This window comes from Entelurus aequoreus, linkage group LG02 (genome assembly GCF_033978785.1).
Source record: "Entelurus aequoreus isolate RoL-2023_Sb linkage group LG02, RoL_Eaeq_v1.1, whole genome shotgun sequence".
In the NCBI taxonomy this organism is placed as follows: Eukaryota; Metazoa; Chordata; class Actinopteri; order Syngnathiformes; family Syngnathidae; genus Entelurus; species Entelurus aequoreus.
Window position 1 is genome coordinate 54,425,819 of NC_084732.1, and position 17,621 is coordinate 54,443,439.

A 17,621-nucleotide genomic window follows, 5' to 3' on the forward strand; every position below is an offset into this window, starting at 1 on the left:
TTGACTTTCGCATTGTGTTTGACATCCTAACCAACACTTTTTTCACCCTGTTACACTAGGTGGTTGTGATGAAGCGGACCTTGGGTGTGGGGTACGCTGCAGTAGATAACCCCATTTTCTACAAGCCTAACACTTCAATGTTGCTGGGTGATGCTAAGAAGACATGTGACAGCCTCCAAGCAAAGATTAGAGAGGTCTACTACTAGGTGCCCTCACCAGCTGACTACATGTTGCTCCTTAGTTTAAATGGTTGTTTCCAACCCCAGTTTTGGCACCTAAGTATCAGTCTATGAATTGCAATGGATAATGTTAAGCTCTACAAAAGTAGATTCCAGTTAAAGGGGCTGTTTCCAATATTTACAGATACCTAGAGGGCGCTAACTTTCCAATGTTTTAAGCATTATACTTGCCCTCTTACAGCTTTTAGCATGTAATGACATGTGCGTAACACGTCCACGCAGATTAGCTTTGTGTGTTGTTGTCTAAGGATAGCAATTTGGATAGCCAATTTTAGCTATCATTAAATGTATAGTCTACTGTAACAACATGAGTACAAATTGTTAGTTGCTTCTCTGGTACTAATTTTGTGTATATGCTGCCTGCATGTACATGTGCAACCAAATTCAGACAGATGAGAAATTTCCTTCAGTATAATTAGTAATTGTAAAATGTATGGACACTTTTTTTTTTTAAATCGATATTTACTGTTAAAGGGGAACTGCATTTTTTTTTTTGGCCAATTGTTCACAATCATTATGAGAGACAAGAATACAGACGTATTTTTTTATTTTAACTCGTAAATAATAGTCTACTTACAACGGAATCAATGGGAGGTCCTCTAGTTCGCCCATAAAGCCCTCTAAATAACTACCCAGCAATACTCCATTTACATTTTTGTGACCTGAATATTAACCAAGTATTAGTGATTTTGTTATTATAAGCGCTAATGCAGACAAACTCTTTATAGCTGCGACGTGATCACAGAGAGGTAACTAGCTTGTGCTGCTGTATTGACATCGGATAGTGAGCTGCTTTTGTCACCTCAGAACTCGTGAAAGTTTATTTTAAACCAGAGATAATATAATGTCTCTCACAGAGATCGAAGGAAGAGGACATAATCTGAAAAGTTGGTCAACTTTGGCATCCAATTTAGACTCGGAAATGGTGAGAAAAACAAGAAAAGATGCTTGGTTCCACCCCTGAGTCATTCTTCATCTTAACGGGAATATATGAACATCCTAGCAAGCGGCATCCCAGTGAGAGCAGACCTTGTACAGTAAGTGATGTTTTATTATGTTTGTTGCCTCTCATGAAGTCTGCAGTGAGTAAAAATCAAGAGATGTCGAAGAAAAAAAACTGACGTATTTTTAAAGTAATTGCGCCGCCGTATGCTTAAATTAAGCAAAATACGTAAAATATTACGTAATTGTGAATGTGCCTGTTACTACATTCCACATATACTTACATCATGTATATAAAACCTTAATGGAGGTGTTAGGATGTATTCTAAGGGCTTTATAGGCAGAATAGAGCGACTTCCATGGGCACCATTGTAAGCAGACTTTTGTTTGCATTTATTAACGACTTAAAATGCATTGGAAAAAAAGAAAAACTTGTGTGCTTGTCTGACATAAGGATTGTGAATGATAGGCAAAATTCCCCAAAAAGTGAAGTTCCCCTTTAAACCATCATGACAACATAAGCTAGCTGGTAGTGTTATGTTTTTAGGTTTGAAAAATGGAACTTTGAGCAAGTTGCAAACAGCCTCTTTAACAAAAGAAAGAATGGATGTAGAGCATTATGTCATGTGTACTGGTTTGTAAATAAAATATATTTAAATGTATGACTCCTGTTGTGCTTATTAAATTCAGATTATGGTATTGACCTCAACATGCCGGTACAGCCCCTTGTTTTCATTTTTTACGACATTATAAATTACTTTAAAAAAAACTAGTAGACGGCAATAAAAAAAAGATACTTGGCTGCTCGACAGTCGTTTGACTTTAATACTTGATTGATAATAATCTTAAAATAGTTATTCTTCCTGGATTTGCTAAATTGCCAAACATTTGGGATGTTCCCCCCACCCCAGTGGGTTTCTGGTGTGTGTGTGTGTAACACTTTTTTTTTTTTTGGACTTGCTTGAAGAGAAGTCCTTTGGTGCAACTGTTGGTTTGTATCTATAAATGTCTACTGTACATACAAATGTAAAACAAGAAGGTCAGTACAGTACAACAAATATTTGACATATGTATAATCTTGAAGTGATTTTGTTTCTTTTAGGTATAGTTTAAATTTGCAATATTGTAAAAAAAATAGTCTTGAAAAAGTGTATTTGTTTTTTAAAATTAATTCAAGCCTTGCTTTTCTTTGAAAACTACTGTAGCTTGCAGTTTGATAGCCAGGATCTTCTTTGGTTTATGGAAATGCATCAATAAGAATAACAAAATAGCACATGCTACTTTTAGATCCAAGTTTGTTCCACAGTCAATAATTGTTTTCACATAGCAACCAGGCTTATGTGTCATTGTAAACCATTTTAATTGAACACTATCAAAATGTGTCACTGTCCATTTAACTCAAAATACTGTCCCAGACAAAACATTAAATTTGAAAAAAGGATGTCCAAGCTTAGTCTCTTACAGTTTTTCTTTTCTTTTGTCAGCTTCCCTCTTTCCAGCCATAGACTTGTTGACCACAGAGTGCAGGTAGGAGTAGAAAAAGAGAAGGTTGTCGTACTCTCCATTGTAGTCTTGAACAAGGCATTGCTCATGGAAGTCTTTGAGGAAATAGTAGATCGCTTCAATGGTCGCCAGGTAAGTGTCTGGTTTGCCCTTTTGAGAGCGCCAGAAACATGTTTTCCTCGTTTTCAGCTCCACTTGTAGCAGGTCTGAAAGGTAAAAACAGTACTCTGACGTCAGACTGTCGCATGAACTTACCTGTCACACAAAAGTAATCTTTAAGTACCTTGTAGCCTCTCATCTGTGCTGATTTTGTTGGTCTGGTTCCATGTGCTGTCGATGAAGACCACCCTTTGAAGGGGAAGTGCCCTTGATTCCGAGCCTTTTGTTTCATCTGTGGTCCCTGACTCTGGGTCCTCTGCAGTGTGTGTGGCAGCTGCTGCGTTGTCTATTTTCCGCCTCTTTAACCAAGGTTCACCAGAGGGGTCAAATGTCCTCTCGTGCAAACATTGCATCATGTCCTGTACTGTGACAGCGCCTGGACCAGGGAACACCAACACAACCTAAAGAGAGAATGCAGAATACAAAGGGCCTTATTTACTAAAGGTTCGCGTGTACTAGAACATGTGCAAACCTAATAGCACACACAAAGCTAATCTACTAAATGTGTACAAAGTGGATTGCATCTGTTAAGTGAGCAGAATAAGGCGTGCAATTCATTTTGCGTCTCTGTCTTCATTAATATGCAAAATATATGCTGATGATCAAAACGCACACAATACTGGGAGGAGAAAATGCAAATATAAATATTTATCACGCGCAATGTGATTTAGCGACACTCATCACCGTTTTGCGAGCACTATTTCGCGTTTTATTTAGCACATGTCAGCAGGATGTTCAAAGTGACAGTTATGCACACGGCTGCGGAATCTGTGCTCGCGCTGCAAAGACAGACATTGTACAAACGAGAATCCTCCATCCCACGTGTGTATGGCAACATTTTGGACTGTCAGAAATAAAAAAAATATTAGACATGTCTAGTCAGCAATTTCTTTTTATAATTTTATAGCTGCTGGATGACTAATGGGGCTGATTATAATTAATTAAATTGGTGTGTTTTGGTGTCTGCTGACTTTTTTTATTTAATTTAGGAAATCTAATATATCTCCAACATGAAGACGTTTTTTATTGTGCCTTTTCTTGCGTGAGTCATTCCAGATGCATGAATGCGCTGTGATGCGCTCCACAGCCTCACGCACAGAATTAAGTGTCAGTGTGCATGGTTTTTTTTTGTCTAGATTGCGACAAGATTATTGACGTGTGCTGCTGGTTTTACACATCGCACACAAATAGGAGCATGATAACACGAACATACAGAAAATGATCATCTTTGTGGTAAAAGCCCTGTATGCACACACAGTCCTCATTTAAATAAGGCGGTCTGCACCACATTACCATTGCACACGCTGTTTAGCATGTGGTATTTGGACATTAGTAAATCAGGCCCAGAATGTATTAAAATTAAAAACGTTTTCTGCTGATATCCATTGTCGTTGAAATGTGTGGTGGATCACAGACTCTGGCTCAATTACCACTTAGTGCAGAATTGTGCAGAAACCACATTAACTAAATACTTCATCAGGATTTCTGCAGGCATTTAATGTTTTTTAATGCAACTTGAAACAAATGTAATGCCCATATCCTACTGCACATTGTTATTTTATATAGTCAAAAGCATGCAATTGTCTGCTTGGACAAAATTATAAGCATTTAACAATAAAAATGTGAAATAGTTGAAAAGTTAACATTAACTTAATTATCCTAAATAGGTAAAACAAACATCTAAATAAAATGGAATCAATATTTGTTAGAAAAAAAGTTTTTTCTTCCCATATTGGAAAAACTGAGTCGGCTGGTTTGTTTTCTTGTCTTTTTTTGTTGCCAATTGCATTAATTTTTTAATGCCTCTGGATATCGTATTTAATGCTTGTAATTAGGGATTATGTTTGATAAAGAATTATCGAGTTCGAGTCTATTATCGAATCCTCTTATCGAACCGATTCCTTATCGATTCTCTTATCGAGTCCAGATAGGTTGTTGTATATGGAAAAAAACACACAATATTTGGTTTAACAAAAGCTCACTTTTATTATATAATAAAAAAATAAAATCTAATAAATAAATAAATATTGACTGTTACCCACCTAAAAAAATAAAATAGAATAAATAAATATTGACTGTTGTTACCCAAAGTATATTAAGTGGGATTTTTCAGAGAAACAAATATATACAGTAACACAAAAACAACCTGTCTCTGTGATCACTATAGGTGTATAAATAATAATATAGTGTTAAATAAAATCAGTCCCTTGGGCACAAAACTGAAAATAATACAGCTCTCCAAAAAGTGCACTTCTGCTGCTATTTGACATAACTGTTTGTTATGATGCTTTGACATTTTTGCACTTTATTTCTTTATTGAAAGAACATTCTATGAAGAGAAAAGTTATTTGCAAATGTGGTTACAATGCTAATAAATGAAAAGTTAAAGCTAAAAAAAGAAATACACTTTGAGTTAACATTATTTCTTTATGGGGGAAAAATGTTATGAGCTAGAGAATATAACAACTACAATACCCAGCATGCAACGGGAGTTACGAGCATGCGCGGTAGCCCCGAAAAGAGTTGCATGTTGCCACGCTGTGAAAGTAAACATCAAGAACTCAGCCAACACGCCTCGTCTGCATTATTTATAATTAGACAGACAACACATCTACAGTGTGATTTTGTTTTGTTTACAAGGAAAGAAAAACAAAAGTTAAAAAAGGGAGATATGTTGTGCATATATATGTATGTGCTGCGGTTGTTTTAAGAACGTTGCGACAGCTGCCGTAAAGGAGGTGCGTTGCTATGTTTCCGGTTGGTCGTAAAAGTGTTCGTCATGTGTTTTACCCTGCTAAAATCTCTCAGTAAAGTTATTCGATGGATTATAGTTTTTGTTTTGAACTTTATTACACCTTGGAGCGCTTTTTCCCGTCCATTGTTTTCCTGCTTTCGCTATCTGCGCCTAATGACTGAGCTACGTGACGTCATTTATTGTGATGTCCCACGGAGCATTTCTGGTCGGGACGGGATTCGAATAAAGAGTCAACTCTTTTCCTTTACTATAGTGGTCTCGATAACGGGTACCGGTTCTTAAAAAGGGATTCGAGTCCGAGGACTCGGTTCTTTTCTTATCAAACAACCGGGAAAACAGGTTTCGAGTATCATCCCTACTTGTAATGCTATTTATGACCTTAATTTTGGCAAAATCTATTTAAATGACTTTTTATGTTTTTTAATGACCCACGGAAACCCGGTTTATGATAACATAAAGACAGGAATTATGAATGGTTATAGAATTGATTAATCGGTATATGTGTGTTATTTTGTCTGCCAATTCAGGTAATCTGGAGTACTGTACAGTCGGCAGTCGGTTAAAGCAGAAATGGGGTAGACTACCCGGCAGAAACCAGTTAAGGGCACAGTTGAGATAGTCTCAACTTATTTGCTGGATAAAGAAGTAGGATCGCAGCAAAGCGTAAAGCTACCACGACTCAACACTACCATAACATCCAGAAATTTGTTCAGAATTTAATAAGGACAAATGTAATTTGTAAAAAATTAACCAAGCAAGTTTTTTTTTTAAATTCTGGACATATTTGGCGTCCTTATATTCTGCATAAAAAAAAGTACGCTTTTTTCTTCTATAAAGACAAATATATCATTTTTATATGTTGTATAATATTCTTGAAATGTCATACCGTATGAAAACATGGTTGTTTAAAAAAACATTTTGTAGTATTTTGCAGCACCTAAAATAATTTCCTTGAATAATTTCATTTGAATCGATTTAGACTTCTCCCTCCTCAAGTCAACAAGAATGTTTTTTTTGGTTTCAAACAAAAAAACAAACAGGGGTGTGCTTGCAACATCCACCACAGACCAGTGTACCAAAAAAATGGGTATCAGCTTAATTCTAATACGGTGGTACCTCAACTAAAAGTGTTTCGAGATAAGAGCTGTCTCTCTGAAAATTGTTATGATTTAAGTTGCAAGCAGAACTTCCAGTTACAAGCATCTATGCCATTAGTTGGCGTAGCAAATGCCACAGTTAACCCCAAGATCTGCCCAAAACAGTTGGTTTTACTCGCTGTCATTAGCTTATAGGTAAAGTTCGACATAACTTTGATTTTTAATCATGGGAAGGAAAAAAGTGGGCGTAAAGGCAGCGTTGGTTTGAAATAATAGCTTTTTCACACAACCAATTAAGCTCACTAATTGAGGTACTACTATACAAGTGTAAACCAACCTTGTCTTGATCAAACTCCGGAATGCAGGGGTAGGTGTATATGGTGACATCGCTCGGTGCAAGAATCTTGGCATGAACAGCAGTGCTCTTGCCATCTGTCTCGTTAGGGTGCTTGATGATGTCTATCTTCACTGGAAGCTAAAAGACAACTCATGTCATTCAAACTCACTGAGTGCAGCGTTTAATAAAACTCACGCAAAAAGTCATAACATTTCCACTACATTAAAACCATCAAGAGGACTTTTGCTAAAGGCTGCAAAGAACAAACAACGAAAACTTTTTATACCGACCTTGACGGTGGGGATTTCTTGCAGATTGACGTCCACTAATAAGCAGCATGTGTAGCAGAAGAACATCCTTGATCCTCCACATTTAGCACACTTTGACCTGCCCCTCTGCTGCACTTTCTCCAGCACTGCATGCGATGCCAATTTCAGTCCTTGAAGAGGCTGCTTGGAGAGCTCATGAGTGTCTGCAGGATGGCTGCTCATGCTTGCTCTTTTAATGTGGACCAAATATGTATAGCTGTGCAAGAGGGACACATTTAGCTTTCAGTTGGGAGACATACCTGTATACAATACCAATAAATATGTAAACTGTGTAAACTAGATATGTCCGATAATGACTTTTTTGCCGATATCAGATATTGTCCAACTCTTAATTACCGATACCGATATATACAGTTGTGGAATTAACACATTATTATGCCTAATTTTGTTGTGATGTCCCGCTGGATGCATTAAACAATGTAACAAGGTTTTCCAAAATAAGAGAACTTCAACTCAAGTTATGGAAAAAAGTGCCAACATGGCACTACCATATTTATTATTTACTCACAAAGTGCATTATTTTTTTTAACATGCGTCAAAACAGCAGCTTGGAATTTGGGACATGCTCTCCCTGAGAAAGCATTAGGAGGTTGAGGTGGGCGGGGTTGAGGTGGTGGTTGGGGGGGGGGGGTGTATATTGTAGCGTCCCGGAAGAGTTAGTGCTGCAAGGGGTTCTGGGTATTTGTTCTGTTGTGTTTATGTTGTGTTACGGTACGGATGTTCTCCCGAAATGTGTTTGTCATTCATGTTTGGTGTGGGTTCACAGTGTGGCACATATTTGTAACAGTGTTAAAGTTGTTTATACGGCTACCCTCAGTGTGACCTGTATGGCTGTTGACCAAGTATGCCTTGCATTCACTTGTGAGTGTGTCAAAAGCCGTAGATATTATGCGACTGGGCCGGCATGCAAAGGCAGTGCCTTCAAGGTTTATTGGCACTCTGTACTTCTCCCTACGTCCGTGAACACGGCAGCGTTTTAAAAAGTCATAAATTTTACTTTTTGAAACCGATACCAATAATCCCTAGTTAAAACCCTTTTCTTAGGTGCTTGACTAATGATTTATCACACACTGGAGCAAGTATTTAGCAAAACTGATAAAACGCACCTTCAAACCTTAAGTTAAAGTTAAAGTACCAATAATTGTCACACACACTAGTAGTAGTGACATTTTGTCCTCTGCATTTGACCCATCCCCTTGATCACCCCCTGGCAGGTGAGGGGAGATGTGGGCAGCAGATTGACCCATAGTCAATCCAATATTAAACATACGTCAATGTAACAATTAGGGAGAACATGCTTGGAATGCAGCTTTAGGCTTCAGCGACCCCGAAAGGGACAAGTGGCAGGAAATGGATGGATGCTTAACTAATTAGAATGATTGATTTTATGCAAACACAAAATGCACTGGCTAGTCGTGAATAAGCAGAGTATGTTTGTATTATGTTGAAGAATAAACGTTCAGCAACACCTCGATCGCTACTCCACGTTCACCTATCACAGAAGTAGCCACACGTCACATGGGATAGCATGTTAGCTGATAGCATGGACAAGAAGCGTTGGTGTTGACAACCACGCAGTCACTGACGCGAGTCACAAGTGTGTTCCACTTACATGTACCGCAACAAATCACGAAGCGACGAGACGTCACCAAGAAGAGACTGAAGAAGGTTTAACGGCGAATTCCACAGTCCGGCTTCTTCAAATAAATCATTGCACTTCCGGGTTGCAAGTAGCGCCTCTGCAGGGTAAACTACGGTGCCCGAGAAGTGCTAAAACAGAAATATACGCGTACGTTTTTATAAAAGCTGTTAAAGCCAGATAAAATATGGTTGCTTAGGTCAGTGTTTTTCCAGCCACTGTGCCGTGAGATACAGTCTGGTGTGCCGTGGGAGATTATCTAAATTGACCTATTTGGGGTAAAAATGTGTTTTTGCAAACCAGTAATTATAGTCTGCAAATGATGTGTTGTTGTTGAGTGCCGGTGCTGTCTAGAGCTCGGCAGAGTAACGTGTAATACTCTTCCATATCAGTAGGTGGCAGCCGGTAGCTAATTGCTTTGTAGATGTCGGAAACAGCGTAGGGGGGCAGCGTGCAGGTAAAAAGGAGTGCAATGCTTAAACCAAAAATAAACAAAAGGTGAGTGCCCCTAAGAAAAGGAATTGAAGCTTAGGGATGGCTATGCAGAACGAAACTAAAACTGAACTGGCTACAAAGTAAACAAAAACAGAATGCTGGACGACAGCAAAGACTTACTGCGGAGCAAAGACGGCGTCCACAATGTACATCCGAACATGACATGGCAATCAACAATGTCCCCACAAAGAAGGATAAAAACAACTGAAATATTCTTGATTGCTAAAACAAAGTAGATGCGGGAAATATCGCTCAAAGGAAGACATGTAACTGCTACAGGAAAATACCAACAAAATAGGAAAAGCCACCAAAATAGACAAGAACTAAAACACTACACACAGGAAAACAGCAAAAAACTCCAAATAAGTCACGGCGTGATGAGACAGGTCGTGACAGTACACCTACTTTGAGACAAGAGCTATAGTGATGCATGCTTGGTTATGGTTTAAAGTCATATCCAACAATTGCGACAACGACTTTTTACTGTCAACTGAGTTTTGTTTTTTAGTGATTTCTGCCGGTGGTGTGCCTCCAGATTTTTCCAACGCAGAAAATGTGCCTTGGCTCGAAAAAGGTTGAAAAACACTGCCTTAGGCAAATAAAGCCCACGGTAAATAGTTTGTATTGACACCACATTCACACAATGAATAATGTTTATGTTTCATGTTTTGCTGTGGTCTGTATTCAGTAATAAATGCATGTTTCGATTGATACATAGGCCTACTACTTTATATTATTTCTTTATTTTTTATTTCTTTATTTTTTTAATTTTATAAACCAGCTGTGCCCAGCCACACTGCAAAAAGTTAGTGTTCAAAAACAAGAAAACAAAATACAAAATTTAGGGGTATTTTATTTGAACTAAGCAAAATTATCTGCCAATATAACAAGACAATTTGGCTTGTCAAGACTTTCCAAAACAAGTAAAATTAGCTAACCTCAATGAACCCCAAAAGACCTTAAAATAAGTATATTCTCACTAATAACAACTGTACTACTATGAGTACATATTTTCTATTGTTTCATTGAAAATAAAACAGCAAAGTCCATTTGGCTGTCATCTGTTTTAATATGAGACACAATTGTGTCAAAGTCATGATTTTTTTTTCATGCTTGAAATAAGAAATTATTACTTTAAAAAAGTAGTTTTATACTTGTGAGTGTTGATGACACAGCTTTGCAACAGTTGATATTCTAGTCTCAATATAGGTCATAAAATCTCAGCAACAAGCTGTAATATTTTACTGAGATAATTTAGGACCAAAACCCTTAAAACAAGTAAAACAATCTAACATAAAATCTGCTTAGTGAGAAGAATTTCCAAAATAAGCAAATATCACCCTTATTTGAGATATTTAATCTTACTCAGATTTCAGTTTTTGCAGTGCAGGCAGCAACCTCCGGCCTGGCCACCACCACCAGACCGAGTGAGGCCAGAGCATAGACTAAATAGCTCTCTGATTAGTACCCAGGAAACAGGTGAGCGTCCCGAACACTAACCAGAGGCAGGTGAGAGTAATCTGCCGTCATGGCAACTGAAACACACAAACTCAAAGGTGCTGAAAACACAAGTGAATCGAAAACGCAAACAGATCATAACAGAAACTACATCTTGTGAAACGATGTCAGCCAACCCCGGAAGTTCAAATGGGTTCTACAGATTGTGAGTTCAGATATTTCATTTAATTATTTTTTCACTTTTAATATGTTTTTGGCTATTTTAATTTTGACAGTACCACATAAGATATGTTTTAATTGCTGATGGGGGTTTATTGATATTTAAATGCGCCAGAAAATAACCCGTTATGTAGACTATTGGTGGTGATTCAATGCCCAGTAGTATTTATCCAGCAATGGTCATGTGGTGACATCAATGATGGTATTTTGAGAGGTAATCATTGAAGTCAGACATCACTGAAGGCCTGGGTGGGAAACGCACGGCCCGCCACTGAAATTAATCATCCAAACATTACTTGAGTAAGTAAGTGAAACAGTAGTCAGTATTTGATGACAGTATAACTGAAGAGTAACTTTTCTGATTTATTTCGTAGCTATTTTTAGACCATCTCCAACTGTAGTTGGTGTGTATGTGTGTGTGTGTGTGTGGGAGAGAGACATTACTACAGTAAATACCACAAAATATGCACATTTTAGTCACTCATGACGTTATAACAGAGGTAATGTTAGGATATGCCTCGCTAAAACATAAACTCGATTTACTACTTACCGTAAAGTTTTTTCTCTAGTTGGTAGTGGAATTATTGTTGGCTGAAATGTGAATATTTCTACTTTTGTAGTTTGTAAGTGAGGGTGTAACAATTTGTTTTAATATTGATAAAATGCAGATTTGTGGTTGGTGGTACGATTCAGGAATATCGTTTTTTAGAACAATACGATCCTAAACGATTTAGTGATTTGAAACTATTCAGTAACTTTTTAGCAAAAAACTATTTATCACCCAGTGTGACTGTGAAATAAATTCTGGATACTGGACACTGCAGGTGAAATTTGTGTGTATTCCTGTTTTTTTTGGAAGGGATTTACGCATAGATGAATTATGGATACAAACAAGCATGTGAACCACAATTAATGGCCAATTAATTCCCATCTTGTTTGAATAAAGTACAACCAACACTTTAGGTTTAATTGACAAGAGGAAACCTTTTCTGCTGTCATTTTCAACATTCCAATAGTTGGCAATGAAAGTAAATTAACCAACATTTTACCAGTAGATTTACCTGCTACTTTTGCTGGTGTTTTTAACAAAAAAATAATACAGTATTAATACCAAAAATGCTTTTGACTGTTGATTTTTGACAAACAAATAATACAAATACAAAATAAATGAACATTAAAAATTAAGTGCCACCAAATTTTGTCAAGGTTAAAAGACCTGCTACTACTCTCTACGATAGCAGAGGAAGTCACAACAAACACACACCACAACACAACAACATAAAACCACAACACAACAACTTTAAGCCAAAACATGACAATATAATGACGGAACGAAAGTGACAGCGGGACAATTTTCAGCGATTCCCCAAGTTCCTGGGACGGAAAGTTGAAAACCGTGTAATGAACGAAGTTGGAAAATTAAGTTAATTGTGACCACTTTTTCAGTCATTAATTACTTTTTTAACCTTTTCAATAATTGTAATATACTATGTTCATTAACCTGTTTTCAACAATGAAGGAAGTTGGTCCGTCGGCGAAACTTGTGTTATAGGCGAGTAAGGGTTGCACCCCTAACAGAATGGTATGTCCCAGCAGCTAGCAGGAAGTGTGGGTTGTGTTTACGTCCGGGCCATCAGTTGCAATAAAGACCACTGAATGAGTTACACACTATTGTCTCCTGTCCCAACTATATACAAGAACATGGCGTCAGAAGTGGCTAGACCCAAAGTTTGAGGGTTGTGTGTTGTCGTGCTGCACTGACGGCACACACGAAAAAAAAAAAAAAAAAAGCAGTGGAGGCGAAGACGGGAGATTTAGCCGTTAGCAACAAGCTAGGCTAACAGCGATAGCTTCACCATGGCTTCCAGCATACCACCACCGGAGGAAATGAAGCTGAGTGGCGATATCACAAGTAATTGGGACAATTTTAGAGCCGAATTTGAGGATTATATTCTGGCATCAGGACTAAAAGAAAAATCAAAGGAAGTGCAGGCAGCAACCCTGCGACGAGTGATGGGCGCTGAATGCCGCCACATATACAAGCATAACCTGGGACTCACGGCGGACCAGCAGAAGGACGTGGACGTCATCCTCGAGAGTCTCGGTGTGTATTTCAAGCCAGCCAGAAATGTAATATTCGAGAGATACGTTTTCGGCAACTGCAAGCAAGATGAAGGGGAGCCCATTGATGCGTTTGTAACGAGGCTGAGGGAAAAAGCTGCTTCCTGTGAGTATGGCCAACTCGGAGAGGAACTTATAAGAGACAGAGTGGTGTTGGGTGTCAGTGATGAGGGTGTGCGGCGTCGCATGCTCAGAGAGAAGGATCTCACGCTGACATCAGCCATCGAAATATGCAGGGCTGCTGAAATGACGGATATCAGGTTGAAGACGATGGCACAGGACAGGCCGCTGGAGGCAGTGCATGCGACAGATGGCCGGCGGCCGCGACCAACATCTAAGCAGGAACACTTTAGCAAGTTTCAGAATCAGGCAAAGAGTGAGGGTGCTGCATGTAGATATTGTGGCAACATGCACAAGCGCGGACGTGAACTTTGCCCAGCATATGGGAAGAACTGCCGCAATTGCGGAACAGCAAATCATTTTGCTAAGGTGTGCCTGAAGGGGAGACAAGCCCGACAATTGAACATAGCAGAGGCTGAGGTCCAGGAGGATATGGTCAGGGACAGCACAGAGGCCCACATCTACACAACAGAGAGCATAGGTGCAGTCCAGGGCGGTGGGAGGAAATGGTTTGCTAACATAAGAGTGAATGGTGGGTCTCAGAGGTGCCAGCTAGATTCAGGGGCGACCTGTAATGTGATGAGTATACAAGACAAGAGAAGACTGGCGCCTGGTGTGGAGTTAGGGCCGAGCCAGACCAGATTGGTACTGTATTCAGGCGAAACGATGCAATCCATAGGGATATTCAGGACAGAGTGTGTAGTGAGGGGCAAAACACACAAGCTTGAGTTCGAGATAGTGAGAAGCAAGCAGAGACCCCTGCTGTCGGGCGAAACCAGTGAGCGGCTAGGCCTAATGCGCTTCACCATCCCTCAGGAGCTGCTTATGGTGGGGCAGAGCAGGTCAGAGCCACTAACTAGGCAGCACCTTGTTATGACATATGATGATGTTTTTAACAGTCCAGTCGAATACGTCCCAGGGGAGGTTCATTTTGAGCTAGACAAAGATATAGCCCCGGTGCAGGCTCCCCCACGCAATGTGCCAGTGGCACTCAGAGAGGCAGTCAAGGCTCAGCTAGATAAATATGAGCGAGATGGGCACCTAGCCTCAGTGTCAGAGCCAAGTGAGTGGATTAGCAACATGGTGATAGTCAGACAGCCAGACAAGGTGAGGATCTGCATAGACCCCAAGTTTCTAAATCAAGCTCTGAAGAGGTCACATTACCTAATGCCGACCTTAGAGGATGTGCTATACAAGCTGCCTAAAGCGCGCATATTCACCCTTTTAGACGCACGTGATGCCTTTTTACAGTGTAGGCTAGATGAGGACAGTAGTTACATGACTACGTTCTGGACACCGTGGGGCAGGAAGCGCTGGTTAAAGCTACCGTTTGGTGTGTCAGTAGCGCCAGAGGTATACCAGCGGAAGCAGCATGAGCTGCTGGCAGGGCTTGCTGGTGTAGAGCCAATCGCAGATGACATACTGGTGGTAGGGTGTGGGGAGACAGATGAGGAGGCCATACAGGACCATGACACAAAACTGATAGCGCTCATGGAGAGGTGCAGAGAAGTTAAGCTAAGATTGAGTCTAAAGAAGCTGCAGTTCAGGCTTAGAGAGGTCAAGTTTCATGGGCATATTCTGTCAGCAGAGGGGCTCAAGGCAGACCCAGAAAAGATCAGGGCAGTCCAGGACATGCCACACCCCACCGACGCCAAAGCAGTCCAGCGGTTCATAGGGTTTGTCACCTATCTCGCAAAGTTCATGCCACGACTCTCCGACATCTGTGAGCCACTGCGGAGGCTGCTGGACAAAGACGTCCCGTGGCATTGGCTGCCTAAACACGAGGCTGCAGTCAAGGAGGTCAAGCGGCTGGTCACGGCAGCCCCGCTCCTGAGATACTACGACGTGACCAAGCCAGTCACCATCCAGAGTGATGCGAGCCAGAAGGGGCTTGGATGCTGTCTGATGCAGGAGGGCCAGCCAGTCGGGTTTGCATCACGGGCGCTAACTCAGACAGAACAGAACTATGCACAAATCGAAAAGGAGTGTCTGAGCATCGTGTTTGCGTGCCAGCGATTCCACTATTACCTGTATGGGCGTGGAGAGATCACAGCAGAAACGGACCACAAGCCACTCATCTCGATTTTCAACAAGCCTCTCCTCACGGCACCCAAGAGGCTCCAAAGCATGCTGCTCACACTTCAGAACTACACCCTCAAGGTAGTGTACAAGCCGGGCCCAGACATGCACATCAGTGACACGTTGAGCAGAGCCACGGCTCCACTACAGAGGACGGACACGAGCTACACAAAACACGCAGTTTGTAGCCTGCAGAGGGCGCAGGAGGACACTGAACAGATAAATCAGGCTGATTATCTGAATGTCACCAGACAGCGCCTGGCGCAGATAAGACAACACACGGAGATGGATGAAAACCTCCAGATGCTAAAGGCAGCAGTGCTCAGGGGATGGCCAGATCTCCGTGAGGATACTCCTCTGGCGATCAGGGAGTACTGGTCAATTCGTGACGAGATCAGCGCACAAGATGGAGTGCTCTTCAAAAGCCAGCGGGTCATAATTCCAAAGTCGTTACGCGCGGAGATGCTGAAACGCATCCACGCCAGCCACGTAGGAGGAAATGCCTGTTACAGACAGGCCAGAGACACGCTGTACTGGCCGAACATGCAAGGTGAAGTCAAGGACTATGTGAGTCAGTGTTCAGCATGTAACGAATATTCACATGACCAACAGCGAGAAACAATGATGTCACATGCACTCCCGACGCGGCCATGGCAGATTCTCAGCATGGATCTATTCAGGCAAGCAGGCAAGGATCTTCTGATCATCGTTGACCATTACTCAGACTTCTGGGAGATAGAGCTGCTCCCAGACTTGTCAGCAGAGACCACAGTCCTGAGGTGCAAGGCTCAATTCGCACGACACGGACAGCCTGACCGGGTCATTACAGACTGTGGTTCTCAGTTTGACTGCGGGACATTCAGGAGGTTTGCAAAAGAATGGGACTTTAGCCATGTAATGTCTTCACCCAGGCACCCAAAGTCTAATGGAAAGGCTGAGTCGGCAGTAAAGATAGTGAAGAATCTGTGCAAGAAAGCAGCCAGCGCAGGCAATGACCCATGGATAGCCATCTTACAGTGGAGAAACACGCCCACGGAGGGCATGCTCAGCAGCCCAGCACAAAGACTGATGTCTCGGAGGCTGAAAACTCCGCTCCCGGTCGCCGACACGCTCTTGGAGCCGAGCGTAGTCACTGGGGTCCCGGAGAAGCTGCGGGCGAAACACCAGACAGCCAAGTTCTGGTATGACAGGTCGGCCAGAGACTTGCCCGAGCTGTGTATCGGCCAAGACATCAGGATGAAGCCACTACCTGGCGACAGGACGGGCAGGTGGAGGAGGGGCGTGTGCCTGCAACAGGCGGGCCCCAGATCATACCTGGTGGATGTCGAGGGGACGTTCTATCGACGGAATCGGGTGGATCTGCGGCCAGCTGAGGGGGAGGCGATCGGACGCCACCCTGAGCAACAAAGCATGCAGCGCAGCGGCCCGCCTGAGGAGCAACACAGCGATCCGTCTGACAGCACGACGGGCAATATGGAGGACAGTGACACAAACGGGCAGGGGGCCAGGCCGCTCAGGCGGAGTGGTGTGCACCAGCCCGCGGGCAACGCCACGCCCGTGACGGAGCAGAGGACGGCCAGTGGCAGGCTGGTGAGAGTGCCGGTCAGGTTGGACTTATAGATATTATGGACTGGGGTTTGGGCCTGAGGCTGGACTATTGTTGTGTTGACACACGTTGGAAAAAAAAAAAAAAAAAAAAAAAAAAATAGGGGGACGGAATCTGTAATGTGTTTTATTTTAGTAATGTGTTAATATGGGATACATATTCGGGTTGTTTATGTTCTTAGAAAGGTTCATCTAAGAAAGGGGAGATGTTATAGGCGAGTAAGGGTTGCACCCCTAACAGAATGGTATGTCCCAGCAGCTAGCAGGAAGTGTGGGTTGTGTTTACGTCCGGGCCATCAGTTGCAATAAAGACCACTGAATGAGTTACACACTATTGTCTCCTGTCCCAACTATATACAAGAACAACTTGCTTCACTGTCACTTCCGTAGTGTCCGCCGCATCCTTTGTGGCTTAAATGGGAACTGCACTGTTCTTGGAATTTAGCAAAAAATGTTCACAATCCTTATGAAAAACAAAAGGTTAATCCAAATAGACTCAATAGGTCTTCAAATAATTATGCAAT

The 17,621-nt window shown here is 41.4% G+C and overlaps 2 protein-coding genes across 4 annotated transcripts in view; one reads left to right on the plus strand and one right to left on the minus strand.

Annotated features, from left to right (window-relative positions):
• Positions 1-1,837, plus strand: part of LOC133635846 (NAD(P) transhydrogenase, mitochondrial) — a 56,406-nt gene extending 54,569 nt beyond the window's left edge. The window contains exon 22 of the mRNA XM_062029224.1: positions 60-1,837. Within this exon, the coding sequence (XP_061885208.1) occupies positions 60-206 (147 nt within the window). The 3' untranslated portion in view covers positions 207-1,837. The remainder of the gene's footprint in view (positions 1-59) is intronic.
• On the minus strand, positions 729-12,707 carry dtwd1 (DTW domain containing 1). 3 transcript variants are annotated; one of them, XM_062029245.1, is made up of 5 exons: positions 12,674-12,707; positions 7,323-7,557; positions 7,033-7,170; positions 2,968-3,244; positions 729-2,890 (listed from the first exon to the last, which is right to left on the minus strand). In XM_062029245.1, exons 2-5 carry the CDS (start codon positions 7,521-7,523, stop codon positions 2,640-2,642), a joined length of 867 nt encoding a protein of 288 aa, XP_061885229.1. In that variant the 5' UTR covers positions 7,524-7,557; positions 12,674-12,707; the 3' UTR covers positions 729-2,639. The 3 variants fall into 3 exon arrangements, with proteins under 3 accessions (XP_061885229.1, XP_061885220.1, XP_061885237.1); XM_062029236.1 differs by lacking the exon at positions 12,674-12,707 and adding an exon at positions 10,861-10,927; XM_062029253.1 differs by lacking the exon at positions 12,674-12,707 and adding an exon at positions 8,974-9,125 and having other exon boundaries at positions 731-2,890.
• Positions 12,708-17,621: the final 4,914 nt, after the last annotated feature.